This window comes from Malaclemys terrapin, chromosome 3 (genome assembly GCF_027887155.1).
Source record: "Malaclemys terrapin pileata isolate rMalTer1 chromosome 3, rMalTer1.hap1, whole genome shotgun sequence".
NCBI classification, from domain to species: domain Eukaryota; kingdom Metazoa; phylum Chordata; order Testudines; family Emydidae; genus Malaclemys; species Malaclemys terrapin.
The window spans coordinates 135,608,066-135,623,248 of NC_071507.1; the positions used below are offsets into that span (position 1 = coordinate 135,608,066).

General features: G+C 40.7%; 1 protein-coding gene across 6 annotated transcripts in view; it reads right to left on the minus strand.

Annotated features, from left to right (window-relative positions):
* KLHL32 (kelch like family member 32) overlaps nt 1-15,183 on the minus strand; it is a 176,855-nt gene that overhangs the window by 63,811 nt on the left and 97,861 nt on the right. For all 6 annotated transcript variants that reach the window (XR_008444235.1, XM_054021347.1, XM_054021346.1 and 3 more), the window contains one exon: nt 5,147-5,245. Coding sequence is in view for 5 of the 6 variants with exons in the window: in XM_054021347.1 (XP_053877322.1) it covers nt 5,147-5,245 (99 nt within the window). In the remaining variant the exon portion in view is untranslated. The remainder of the gene's footprint in view (nt 1-5,146; nt 5,246-15,183) is intronic.

Genomic DNA, 15,183 nt, shown 5'->3' on the forward strand with positions numbered 1-15,183 from the left:
CTGATGAGTAGAGGAATTTTTAAACTAAGAGCTGGGTGAAAGCCTACAGGTGTGGAGGAGCACATGATTCAGACAGACACATCCCTTACTCTATATCCCAGCAAAGAGGAGAGGACAGAAGTTGATAAAGTTCAGGTAGAAACTGAAGAGAAACAGTCAAACAAAAAAGAGTCCCATTCAGTTACATCACATGAAGGCAGGCAATTAAATATTGACAAATTTTATAAGTGCTTATATACAAATGCTAGAAGTCTAAATACTAAGATTGGTGAATTTGAGTGTCTGATATTAAATGAAGATATTGATATAATAAGCATCACAGAAACTTGGTGGAATTATGATAATCAATGGGACACAATAATACCAGGGTACAAAATATATAGGAATGAGAGAGTAGGTCGTGCTGGTGGGGGAGTGGGACTATCTGTGAAAGAAAGCATAGAGTGAAATGCAAAGTAATGCACGTTGGAAAACATAATTCCAAATACATATACAAAATGATGGGGGTCTAAATTAGCTGTTAGCTCTCAAGAAAGAGATCTTGGAGTCATCATGGATAGGTCTCTGAAAACATCTGCTCAGTGTGCAGTGGCAGTCAAAATAGCTAACAGAGTATTAGGATAGAAAATGCCCTGACATAAATGCATAATGCCACTATATAAATCATAATGCCACTCCCACCCCTTGAATACTGCATGCAGTTCTTGTTGCCCCATCTCAAAAATATATTTAGAATTCTAAAAGGTACAGATCAGAGCAACAAAAATGATCAGGGGTATGGAACAGCTTCCATATGAGGAGAGATTCAAAAGACTAGGACTGTTCAGTTTAGAAAGAGATAACTAAGGGGCGAAATGGTAGAGGTCTACAAAATCATGAATGGTGTCGAGAAAGTGACTAGGGAAGTGTTATTTACCCCTTAACAAACACAAGAACCAGGGGTCACCCAATGAAATTAATAGGCAGCAGGTTTAAGACTAACATAAGGAAGTACTTCTTCACACCACACATAGTCAACTTGTGGAACTCACTGTCAGGAGATGTTATGAAAGCCAAAAGTATAACTGGGGTCAAAAAGAATTAGATAAGTTCATGGAAGACAGGTCCATCACTGGCTATTAGCCAATATGGTCAGGGACACAACCCCATGCGCTGGGTGTCCCTAAACCTCTGACTGCTATGACAGGGGATGGATCATTAGATTAGCTGCTCTGTTCTGTTCATTCCCTCTGAAACATCTGGCACTGGCCACAGTCAGAAGATAGGATACTGGGCTAGATGGACCATTGGTTAGACCTAGTATGGCCATTCTTATGTTCTTATCTTATCTATGCAAAAGTCAAGAGAACATGGAATTCTGGCCTTAAAACAAGGAACTTCCTTCATTTTTGACTGAATACTTTTGTTCCCATGTTAGGCAAAAATATAAACTTTATCATTTAAAACTATGTTCCATTTAGACTTCTAAACTTAATTCATACTTCTTTCACAATCAGTTGTTGATCTTAAATTAACAAAGATTTTTCCAGATAAAAACATGGAATCCACGGTAGGAGTAAAAGAATTTGGTGGTAATATGTGAAACATAGAAATAGAAAAGTTCATTCAGTGAACCAGAAATATCACATAGCTTGATTCCACAGTGTTACCAGAAATTTCTAAGATATGTCCATTACATAATTTTGAAGAACTGTCCCAGGGTCTTAAGTTTATTTTGTTTCATATAACATTATCTTTAATCAGAAATTCGTATTAGTGATTTCATACTCTTGACTTGTGTTTGTGATTCAAGCAATTTGTTATAGAAATCTTCGTGAGATTTATCAACAGATTCAATAACTTGCTCTAAGTTAGTCATTCTAAGAGAACTGGCATCTACACTGGAGTCAAATGAATTGAATATATCTTGCAGAAAACTAATTGCAGTGAACTTGGGGCCAAATTCTCCTCTCACTCACATTGGTCTTACACTGGTTTATTTCCACTGAGCGTTATGGAATTTCTGCTGATTTGTATTAGAGTAAGTGAAAAGAGAATCAGAATAACATTTTTCTTTGTATCTCCAAAGAAAATTTGCTTCTATTTGGAGAAAACAATGGCCCAGTCTAATTCCCACTGAAATCAACAGAGACTCCCATTGACATCTATGGGAGTTCAATTGGGCTCATATTCAGGTGGAAGGAATGGAGTCAGACAGTTAATCTTGAATGCCCGTGTTGGCAAAAATTTAAGAATATCCAGGGAGAAACAAGGAAAGCTATTATTAAAAACACCCTCAAGAAGGTTGTGCTACACCCAACCCAAAAATTAAGAAAATCCTAATAACCAAAAACTCTGCATCAGCATCACACAACAATAATAAACTAGATACGTTCAATATAATGTATTTCCTTATGCTATGCTGAGCTAAAGCTCAATATCTCAACAATTCAAAACAAAAAGAAAAAAAAAAAAAGAAAAAAAAGAAATCCAATGCCATGGTAAACCGAGAATTATGCAGCACCCAGGGATCCGACAGCAACATTAGAAAAAGACAAGTGTGGGAAGGGATTATTCCACTCCCCATCCCTTACCATTTGCATCATACTGAGTGGAGTCACACCTGGAGATACTTCCTGGGTCCCACCGGCAGCAGTTTTTAAGGCGGCCTGGTTAACTAAGGCTCACATTTTTAAAGATATTTACGTGCTGCTATGCATTGCAAAGCCTAACTGATTCAGGAGCCTAAACCTCATTTTCAAAAGAGATTTAGGCATGTAGGAGCCTGAATCCCATTGACTATCAATGAGCTTTTGGTTCCTAAGTGCCTAAATCACCTTTGAAAATCAGACGTAGGCTCCTAAATCAGTTAGGGATTGCAATGCTGATTGTAGCAACTCCTAAAAATCTAGGCCTTTTTCTTAGGCTAGGTCTACACTACCCGCCTGAATCAGCGGGTAGAAATCGACCTCTCGGGGATCGATTTATTGCGTCCCGTCGGGACGCGACAATCGATCCCCGAATCGACACTCTTACTCCACCAGCGGAGGTGGGAGTAAACGCCGTCGACAGGAAGCCGCAGAGGTTGATTTTGCCGCCGTCCCTACAGCAGGGTAAGTCGGCTGCGATACGTCGAATTCAGCTACGCTATTCGTGTAGCTGAATTTGCGTATCTTAAATCGAACCCCCCCCTGTAGTGAAGACCTGCCCTTAGTCCTTTATACGATCACCAAAAAAAAATATTTATTTTTTTAAATTAATCAGTGTCATGTGGACTTTAAATAGGCATCTGATAGCTTTGATTTGGACAGTGGGAATTCTCTCTACACTGTTATAAAATGTATTTTGTCAATGTCTAGAAAGAGGTTTTAATATTAGACGTGACACTTGCAGATAGCTTTATATGAATAGACCCTACCCTGCAAAGGAATTAATGCAGGTGAATTCTGACGCGGATTTAGTGGTATAAATCTTCCTGTACAGATCCCTTGGCAGAACCTAAATTTAGTAAATAAACATAATAAACCAAGGGCCAAATACTGAGTAAGTATGAACTGGTGTAGCTACATTGATTTCTATGCAGCTGTGCTGATTTATACCAGCTGAGCCTGACCAAAATTACTGAATAGAAATATATCAGCGCTGTCAGACAAAGAATTTTTTCCTAAGCCTTTACAAACTTTGAGCCTGATTCATGAAAATCATGATTTTACACTGTTTGTAAAAGAGGTGTAAGTGAGGGTAACTCCAACTACTCTTGATTAATATAAGTGCAACTAACTGCTTGATCCTACGACGACTCTAGTCAGAGGAAAGACTCCCTTTGACTTCAGTGGGATCTGGAGAGAATAATTTGCCTGTTGGTTCCAGTCTGGCAGTCCTTGCTCAGTGGGATTTTTGCAATATCGGGTTCATCATTATTATTCATTTGACAGCCTACTTGAATGGACGTCTTCAGATTGTTTTTTGGGTGAGCACAGCAATATAGCACTGAACCCTTTGTGTTACACATCAAGGACCTAACCCAAAGCGCATTGAAACCAATGGGAGTCTTTCCATTGACTGCAATGGACAATGAATTGGTTGTATGCGAGAAATATTAAGATGGTGCAGCGGGAAAAGCAACTAAGTAGAGGGACTAAGGTAAAGTAGAGTGTGGGCTCCATGCTGAACCACCCCAGCCCCTTTCTTTACACTGTCTGATTAACTGCCGTTCCTGTTACACACCTCTTTCATTCTCTAAGAATAATGTACAGTCATTCTGTACACTCACCGAATGCCAGACTGTTGAAAATTTCACTATTTTACCATTTACTTTGGTTTTCTGATTGACTTACACTTCATAGACAAATTAACACCACCATATATCATAAGCCATTGACCCTGTCTCAAAGTGTCTGATTGTGGATAAAATATAAAAACACTATAAAGAAAGGGGGGAAAAAATCAAGTGAAATTGCTGCTTTTAACAGTGTATGCCATTGCGACATTGGTGATTTAAAGCTGCTGCTTTTGCTACCATCAAAATCTGTTTCATTTAGCCAATCCAAATAAACAAACATCTATTTTGTTGCCTCACAACATTGGTACCATTATTAATACTAGAAGAGTGCATGGGGTTAGTCAGTAATGGGGCCGCATTGTGCTAGGCATTGTACAAACAGTGATAGTTCCTACCCCAAAGAGCTTACAATCTATATCTAGATATCTATGGTACTTATATGAAGTAAGAAAGTGCTATTATCCCCATTTTACAGAGGAAGAACTGAGACATAGAGAGAGTAAATGACTTGCAGTAGGTCACATAGGAAGTCCGTGGCAGAACATGGACTTGAACCCAAGTCTTCCAAGACCTAGGCTAGCACCCTAACCACCGGACCATCCTCTCTCTCTAAAGTTAAATAGACAAGACAGACAAACGGTGGATGCGGAGAAAGAGGTTCAATGTCTAGCCCAAACTCACAGAAGATCTGTGGTACAGCCAGGATTCAGGTCTCTTGACTTCCAGTCTAGAACCTTACTAGACCACGCTGACCACAAACTGAACTAGTATTATCCTAGTTCCGTAACATTTCCTATACGTAACTCAAAATTATGGGATATAACCTTGGAAATAAGGTCTGCAGTCAAAGGGAAATGGTCAGTTAATTAGGTATAGGAGCCTTACCTGGATGAGATAGTGAGAACATAAACTGAGGAGCTCCAACAGCTGCAGGTGACTACCAGCTGCCAGCACATCCTGGATTACTCCTGGCTCCAACAGAATCTATATGTAAAAAGAAAAAAAATGAATATCTGTTGTAAAGAACTATCCTAAGAATGGGGAAAATATGGAAAGAAAGGAAGCCAACATTTTAGGACTTTCTAACTTTAAACTCTGAAGGCAAAGCCACACAAACACCTTAAAACGAACTCCCATCAAAATCCTCAGGCCAGCCTTTCTCAGAGCAGAGTGATCATTGTGAACAGAAGTCAGTTACATTAAGGGAGCAGAAAGCGGTTTGCCAACCGCACACAAAAATGCTAAGGCAGCTCTGCCAGTTAGAGTTCTTGGCCTTTCCTGAACCTAGGACTAAGCTGGTTGCTCAGTCAGGTGCTGCTTTGCAGATGCGACTGCCATTGCCACATGTGCAACAGCGGTTTCAAGAGGGAATTCCATCTTGTGTCTTCCACCAGGCTTATTAGGAGTGTCTGGTGAAAGCATCATCGCTGCACCTCTCCCTGATATTGATCATTCCAGCAGTGAATGAAGAAGAAGGGACAGGGCCAAGGTGCTGCTGCTGCACTCGGTGAAAGTCCTCCAGCCACTCTCCTCATCACTGACTGCCTGTAGAGTATGAACAGCCAGTAGGAGAAAACCTGGAGATGTTGCTCCCCCATCCACCATCGCCATCACCTCCCCACTCTTCTACCCAGACCCTTCACACCAGATAGGAAAGGCTGCCAGCAGCCAGGGCATACACACCCACCTCAAGAATCAAAGGGGACCCATTCCCCAACCACAAACTAGCCCAGCATTAGAGGGATTCACCCAACCAACTAGTCAGAGGTTTCAGGAAACCCACCTGACAGCCCTGCTGCTGCTGCAATGCAGAACAACTTCCAGATAGACTAGCCATCTAGAGGATTCTTCATGTGGTGCTAGTGAAGGGGAAATATGGTGGAAAGAGAGGAGTGGAGATAAAAGGATTAATAGATGTGTACTGGCATGATTGACAGGGCTCTTGGGGGTGGATGTGGGGAGAAGAGCATGGAATTAGTGGATGGGAGTTGGTGAGTACTTTACTTAGGGGGATATCATGTGTAATCACCAGCTGCTCTGGAAATCTTTTGAAGGGGCCCTTTATTAAAATTTTGGCAGTGTATTGATGAGAATTTGTGCCTTCCTAGTGTATTCAGGGAAATTTTAGGCAGCATATTTCATTTTTGTTTGTTTATAATTGAAAAATTACAGGGAAAAAAAATCACACCCAGCTAAAATATACCTGTTCTAAGCTTTACTGAATTCAGATGCAGAAAACTACATATAATACAATTTATTTTTGCAAAACCTTGTCCTTACAGAAGTACTACAGAAGACTCCACTATCAAGTGCTATAATAAACTATGTGCTACGGATTGCAATATACCCAATCAGTATGTGCAATATACTTTGTGTCTCCTTGCATAAGACTGTTCATTGTAAGTTTTACTTCTGACATTTCTTATTAAACATGGCTAAGAAAAACAGTGGTTAATTTGGATCTAAAGAAAGCTAACTGTGGTTACAATATGTTATTTTTCTAAATTATAGAATTGCACATAGTTTAATCATAGCTATGGATGACTAAAGCCAATAGAATGAACAGGTTATATTCCATAATTAAACATAGCAATCAATATTATTTATTTAGAGTTTTTTATACCTACACATGGAGACCCATTCCATTCTCTGTATATCCCTTCCAATATTTAAAACATAATAATCAATAAGTACACAATGAACTATTATAAGCCATTACCCACCTCCAAACAATTGTAATTCAACCCCAACACATTACCATAATAAACAAATCCAACCCATTCCATCCCCTCCTCAGATACCTGCCAAAATAAATTAAAAAACAGGAACACTTTGCAAGGTAAGCAGAATGTTACAAATCCAGCATACCTAGAACTCATATAGCATTCATTTTCAAAGCACTTTAAACACATTATCAAATTCTTAGTATTGTCTCCATTTTATGAATAGGGAAATGGAAGCACAGAGTCAAAGTGCCACTGAGGGAGTGTCAGAAAAGGGATGAGAAACTGTCAAGGCTGGATCCCCACTTTGAACTTTAGGGTACAAGTGTAGGGGCCTGGATGAAAACTTCTAAGCTTAACTACCAGCTTAGCTCTGGTTCCGCTGCCACCATTTCCCAATTTTTCCCTCCCTGGGAAGCCTTGAAAAACCTTCACCAATTCCCTGGTGAATACAGATCCAAACCCCTTGGATCTTAAAACAAGGAGAAATTAACCATTCCCCTCCTTCCTCCCACCAACTCCTGGTGAATACAGATCCAACCCCCTTGGATCTAAAACAAGGAGAAATTAACCATTCCCCTCCTTCCTCTCACTCCTGGTGAATCAAGATCTAAACCCCTTGGATCTTAAAACAAGGAAAAATCAATCAGATTCTAAAAAGAAAGCTTTTAATTAAAGAAAAAGGTAAAAATCATCTCTGTAAAATCAGTATGGAAATTAACCTTACAGGGTAATCAAACTTAAAGAGCTCAGAGGACTCCCCTCTAGTCTCAGGTTCAAAGTACAGCAAACAAAGATCAACACTCTAGTAAAAGGTACATTTACAAGTTGAGAAAACAAAGGAAAACTAGCACGCCTTGCCTGGCTATTTACTTACAAGTTTGAAATAGGAGAGACTTGTTTAGAAAGATGTGGAGAACCTGGATTGATGTCTGGTCCCTCTCAGTCCCGAGAACGAACACACTCCCAAACAAAGAACACAAACAAAAGCCTCCCCCCCCCCCAGATTTGAAAGTATCTTGTCCCCTTATTGGTCCTTTAGGTCAGATGCCAGCCAGGTTACCTGACTTCTTAACCCTTTACAGGGAAAAGGATTTTGGAGTCTCTGGCCAGGAGCGATTTTATAGTACTGTACACAGGACAGCTGTTACCCTTCCCTTTATAGTTATGACAGAAACCAAGGACCTGATTATCCTGTCCATTGTTCACATGAAACTCCCGCTGATTTCATTGAGAAGTTGGCTGGAAGCAACTGATAGAATCATATGGCCTCAATTCAGAGCTCCCACTCTTGTGGTCAGATCATTAGACTACGCCTCCCTCAGGAGACCAGAAATTCTTAGTATTTGTACATAAGAGTTATTGGGGAATCTCATTTTTTTCAGGAATCACATTACAAATTACCAAAACTAATATTAATCCAAGAAGAATGGTGCACAGGCCCTCAAATAATCAACAGTAGATAATAGATACCACATTCCTTGAATGTTTGTATTTCATTTAAAAAAAATTAGGAGTACCAAGTACTCCTCATTCTTTTGCTGATATAGATTAACATGGCTACCACTCTGAAACCTGTATTTCATTTGGCATTCTTCCTTGTAACCTGGGACCTAGAATTGAGATTGTTCCCTTTGCAGTTTTGGCTTTGCACCACAAGGGGCCACTCTCTTACTTCTGTGCAGGAAACTAAAGTCTTCAGCTATTTTTTTTTCTTCAATCCACCCTGCTAGCTTTCCCTGTAGTTCTGTCTTTGGGCCTCCCACTAAAATGCAGCGAGAAGCAAAAAAGCAGGAAGGGAGACACTGGAGGCAGTCACCAAAAGAAAGTACAAGTCCTCAGCACTAACATTAATTGCACTTTCTTTCAGCAATAGTATGCTGTAAAAACTGGAGGTAAGGGGCTTGATTCTTGTTTACATCAAGGTCCTTTTACACCACTCTGGCAGAGTAACTGATCCTTCAAGTGGGTGTAAATTACATATATTATCACTTTAAAGAGCCTTTACCCTATCAGAATGGGGACTTTGTGTAAAGTGGTCTTAGTATAAAGAAGACTACGGCCCAATCTGTTCCAGGCTTTTAGTTGATGCTAATTCGGTTTCCACTCATGATGGTATGTGGCACAAGGAAAAGTTGGAGAGGGTTTTAGTTATAAGAATCTGTCAGTTCTAGATATATTAAAAATATATGTTCTATAGCACTTGTCAAATTTGTTCAAATGATAACTCAGGGTCAGACTGCCATACAAATCATTCCCATTCTTTAGAGTCTAAGGGATGTAGACCTTGCAATGTTTATTATTCAACCCTGGTTTAAACTGAACGAGTCCTGTCATCTGTGCTGATGTCACATTATTTATTACATGCCAGCCATGTGCTTGATGCTGTAAAAGGCTCAAAATAAAGAGAACCAGGGACCCAAATAGATTACAATCTTGTGGACAAAGATACATTTGTATTTGTGGTTCCTCTGATGCATGAATATATTGTAAAACTATCAATCCATTTTATAGCATCATGTAGGTAGCATTTGTAGATGTGGTAAGACAGGGTTAAATGAATTAAAATTTAAAGATGATCTGCAAAAAGCCAGTGACATAATTTTATAATTAGGTAACTGATACTCTCCAAAACAGCATAAAGGTTTTTAAAATATCCTGGTTAGCATAACTATTTTTGCCAGGTTTTAGCAGACAAATTTCTCAGTGCTTACAAGCGTTCCACGCCATGTAATAATTCAACGTGCACTATGCTAAGATAACAGATCCACTATTGAAGACCAGAGGCTGCCAACAGAGCTAAGAGAAGTCTGGTTTATTCCAATACTGCACCCTAAACAAATTATTCTGGATTCTTATTTTATACTCATTTAGATATATGATAAAATATTAAATAACCTATGCTGGATGTGACATCACCAGCAGACTGGGATGCTGGGGTGTCTCACAACAGAAAGGAGGACAATTCTACAAAGAAGAGGAAAAATGTCTTAAGATAAATTTAAGAGTGTGCTGGAAAGCCCTCCTTACCCTTTTCACTTGAGTCAGTCAGCACCTCATGCCAAAGTTTCAGACCTATTAAAAAAAGTTAATAGCTCACTTTTAAAGGTCTTCTGGAGACTGTTTTCCTGGCTCCCTGAGGTGCTATTAAACCTGAAATAACATTAGCAGTTTATGTCCAGCTGACTCTTTGGCAGTAAATGTTTATAGTACACCTACCACACTACACATACCCGTGTGTGCACTGGGTCTAATTCTCCTCTCACATTGCTGTAAGCCACAAATAGCTCTACTGAAGTCAATGGAGTTACACTAGTGCAAAACCAGTAATCTTTGATTGAATTCACACCCACAAAACTAATTAAAATATTAGGCTGAAAACTAAAAAGTGAACTATTAAATAAAATCCAGAATTATGAGGCATAATTAAACGTAGCAGGGCAGAACCTCAGCTGATGTAAATTGGCAGAATTTCCATTGACTAATTTACACCAGTTGAGGATCTGGCCCTATGTGCATCACCAGAAGAAGGTATTTGTGTACCTTGGTTTGCAGTGTTATTGTAGCCGTGTTGATCACAGGATAGTAGAGAGATAAGGTGGGTGACATAATATCTTTTTATTGGACCAACTTCTGTTGGTAAAAAGGACAAACTTTTGAGCTACACAGAGCCCTTCTTCAGGCCCAGAACTCGAAAGCTTGTCTCTTTTACTAACAGAAGTGGGCCAATAAACGAATTACCTTGCTCACCTTCTGTTACTTAGGTGTCACTTCTACAGCTAGCCCTAAACTCAGGGTTCTTTTTTAAGGTCTAAGTAAAACTTAACTCAATCATCACACTTGTGATATTATCGTATTAACTTAAGCATGTAGGAAAAATGGTGAGTTACAAATTATTATCAGAGACCCAGGTACTTTGACAGGTCCAATACTATGGAATCCTGGAATAGTCAAAGACTTTTGTGTTGATTTTATATAGGTTACATGCATCTTTAAGGGCTGGCCAGCTATTCCTGGCTGAATGGGTCTGAGACAGAATGTTTCCTACAGGAATTAAAGTCAGTGGGGGTAATTAATGCAAATTAATGCAATACTGAAACAATGCAGGTAACAAATGTTTTGAAGCTTCATTCCCCTGTGGAGACAGCATCCAAACTGGTTTGACCTGGTTCAAATAATGAATAAAGGACCTGAAACTGTATAAAGTGACAGCCCAGACTTGGGAGATGGTCACTTGCACTTGATCCAAGAACTCTCAGGAGTCTGACCAGAGACAGAAAAGGAACAAAAAATACCTTTAAACCAGAGTCTACATATGGAAGATGGGTGACCATTAGTAAACTAGCATGAATGTAAGCTGTTTATTGTTTTTAAGATATGGTTTCTTTGAAATGCTTGTGTTCTAAATAAATAGTACTCTGCTTTATGAGTGCTTGCTGGTTGCTGATTTACCTTGTCATTGTCCCTGAGAGAACAGAACTGTGGGTGTTGACCAAAGTCGTATCTGCTGAGGTGATCACAGTGAATTGCAGGAATCTGAAACCTAGTCCCTACTCTGGATGGAGAGGATCCGTGGATCCTAACCCCAAAGAGATCAAGGGTAAGGGTCTGAGATCAAGCAGGGTGCCCTTGTGGAGGCCACCAGGGGACCCTGGAGGTCAGAGGTGCAGTTAAATTGGGAATTCTGCCACTCAGTAGTACATTGGGACCAAATTCTGAGACATTTTATTCTATCAGCAAGCAACACCTTTTTCCCCCCCATCCCTCCACCCACAAACACACACAGCTATGTCTCATAGTTGAAAATACTCATTGACAGAATATTTGTTGATTATTTTTTACCATGATTATTTTTGAGAATGGATTTTGTCATTATGCTCTCCAGGCTTCATCTCCTAGGATGCGGTCCAAGCGACCAATCTCAACCTCTTTCTCCCTTACGTCTTATGGAAGGGGAGAGCTTGTAGCCAGTTTCAGTAGCTTCCCAGCTCCCAGGCCTCAAGTGCTTCACTGTTCTCCAGACAGCTTAATTTGCTATGTTATGTCTCCAGATCCCCTTGCTCCTCAGTTACAAGCTGGCCTCCATCCCTAACTCCCCAACATTCTCCACCATTGCCTAGCTCCCTGGGGCACAGCAAGGAGCATGTGGTGTAATCCAATTAACTTTGCTTTGTGGGGAAATCTGTAGAGTAAGGAACAGCAATGGGGTGGCCCAGACATAGCAGGGAGACAGAAAACAAAATGTTGGGCACTTGTCAGCAGCAGAATGCTGAATCCTGTAGCATCTTGGGAAAATTCCAAATTACACAGTCACGGAATTGGGGAGTTCAATTCTGGTTAAAGTGAGCAGGGCAGGTCACACCTCTCAGAGCTATTGTTTTGGGCTGTCAGTAGATGCGGGCAGATGACACTGCATTGGTTTACAGTCAGTTCTTGGTTTACTCTGCAACTATATTTTAAATGAAAGCTGAGTTTCTGAAGCACAGTTCTGCCACAAGGGGCTGAATTCTATGACAAATTCCATAACCACGGATACATGGGACTCTGATAATCATTGTTTGTATTAAAGTAGTACCCAGAGGTACCATGAAGAATCAGAGCTCCATAGCGCTGGGCACTATGCAAACAAATTAAAAGATAGCCCCTGTCCCAACAAGCTTGAACACCTAGTTTTCCTTTAGTAAGTGGTGGAAATAATATCTGGGGTTCAGCCAAGGTAGTTTAAGTTTGCTTACACAGTTCTTCATATCCCCAGCTGAACACAATCAAACAGATAAGAGAGGAGACAAGAGAAGAAAAACAGGTGCTTCTTTCGCAAGGAGGTGCTAGGCAGGCAATGACTGTTAACCTCAAGCTAAAGTGGTGGCTCCTGCCTTAGGCAGGCAGAATCCACAGTTCATTTGTCAGGTTAGAGGGCTGGTGAGGTAAAGGTTAGTTCCAACTTCATCGTCTCTCCTTTTGTCATAAGCTAACAGAGATAGACGACCAAAGTCAGGACCATCTGTGATACTTTTTTAAACCCCCCAAAACACCCAGTCTCAGATTTGATTAGAAATAAAGAACAGCAAAGGACAGAAAAAGCAAACCAAGCCAACAGACTTGGACTGGCCTGGTTTACCCGAAGCTTTATACATTCCCTGGCCATGGAACACTACCCAGGCTGTTATGTCTTGCACGTGTCTAATATAGAGCTGATAGGCATGAATCATGGTACCAAGTCCACATCAGAGAATGTTTATGTAGAGTGAAAGTTCTTTGGAGCAGGAATCATCTTTTTGTTCTGTGTTTGTACAGCACCTACCACAACGGGGCCCTGGTTCATGACTGGGGCTCTTTGGTGCTACTGCAATACAAATAATAAAATAATAATGAGAGAAGAGGATGCAATCTCCTGACCAGACACAGGTGGAAAAAAAGCCATGCCACTCACCACTGATAGTCAAAAAGAAGTGAGGACTCTAACCAGACTCCCAATTTACAAGCTTTGGTAACAAGTGGTAGACACAGATCCTCAACTTTGGGAAGGGGGTGGGAAAGGGAGTCTGATATAACCTCAGCCAAATATTTTAGTGGCTTTTTCCTCTACCCATTATAGTCACCTCAGTCTTCTCTGGATTGAGTGTCAACCAATACACTCCCATCCATGTTCCAAGACCATGGAAACACTAAAATATAGATTGTCCAGCCTGGGAAGTGCAAGAATGAGATACAAAGCTGAGTGAAACTACAATATTGAAAGCACTTCAGCCCTGTCTCCTTACTAACTCTCCCAATGGCCTGTCATATGCAATGAGTAAGAGGGGTGATAGCACAGAACTCTGCAGGAGTTACTCTCTGGGATCTCCCTGAGAAAAAGGAACAAAGACATTTGAGAACAGTTCCATCTACTCCTACCAGGGACCAAAAGCAATTTAATAAACACCTCATGATCCCCAGTATCAAAGGCAGCTGATAGAACTAGTTAATAGCTACATGGATCTTACCAAGGAAAGATCATCAACTAGTTTTCTCAGCGATGTGCCCAAGACCCAAACTGAAAAAGATCAGGAAAGTCAGAGGTATCAAGATACGCTCAGAGTTGTCACCTCCATGACATTTTGAATAATTTTAACTGAAATCGATGATTAAATACTGGTTGATAGCTGGATAGATTGTCAACATCAAGGGGTGGCTTTTTGGGCAGAGGTCAAACACATGCTGCTGTAATTGCAATCATTAACAGTACACCTCTACCCCGATATAACATGACCCGATATAATATGAATTCGGATATAACGCAGTAAAGCAGCACTCTGAGGGGGGGGAGGGGGGGCGAGGCTGCGCACTCCGGCGGATCAAAGCAAGTTAGATATACCGCGATTTCACCTATAACGTGGTAAGATTTTTTGGCTCCCGAGGACAGTGTTATATCGGGGTAGAGCTGTACTAGTTGCACTGAGTACCACTTGTTTGTTATTTGGTAGGATTCCCACTACTCTGCGGACTCTGCTAGAATAAATTAAGCTGGAGCACCTAACTTCAAGGGAGCAAGTTGAAAACTGAGCTTCAGGATAACTCATTGACCTTAAAATCTATGAGTCTGAAGGGACCATTATGATCATCTAGTCTGACCTCCCGCATGATGCAGGCCACAAAAGCTGACTCACCCCCTTTCCCTTTACTCAGCTGTTGAAGTCCCCAAATCCTGTGATTTAAAGACTTCAAGTCGCAGAGAATCCTCCAGCTAGCGACCCCCGCCCCATGCTGCGGAGGAAGGCGAAAAATCTCCAGGGCCTCTGCCAATCTACCCTTGAGGAAAATTACTTCCCGACCCCAAATATGGCGATCAGTAGAACCCCGAGCATGCAGGCAAGATTCTCCAGCCAGACCCTCATTGACCATGGATACTGTTTACCAGTGATGGCACGTTGTTGATTAATTGACTAAAATCACGTTATCCCATCAAACCATTCCCTCCATAAACTTATCTAGCTTAATCTTAAAGCCAGAGAGGTCTTTCGCCCCCACTATTTCCCTCGGAAGGCTGTTCCAAAATTTCACCCCTCTGATGGTTAGAAACCTTCGTCTAATTTCAAGCCTAAACTTCCCCACGGCCAGTTTATATCCATTCGTTCTCGTGTCCACATTAGTACTGAGCTGAAATAATTCCTCTCCCTCCCTGGTATTTATCCCTCTGATATATTTAAAGAGAGCAATCAT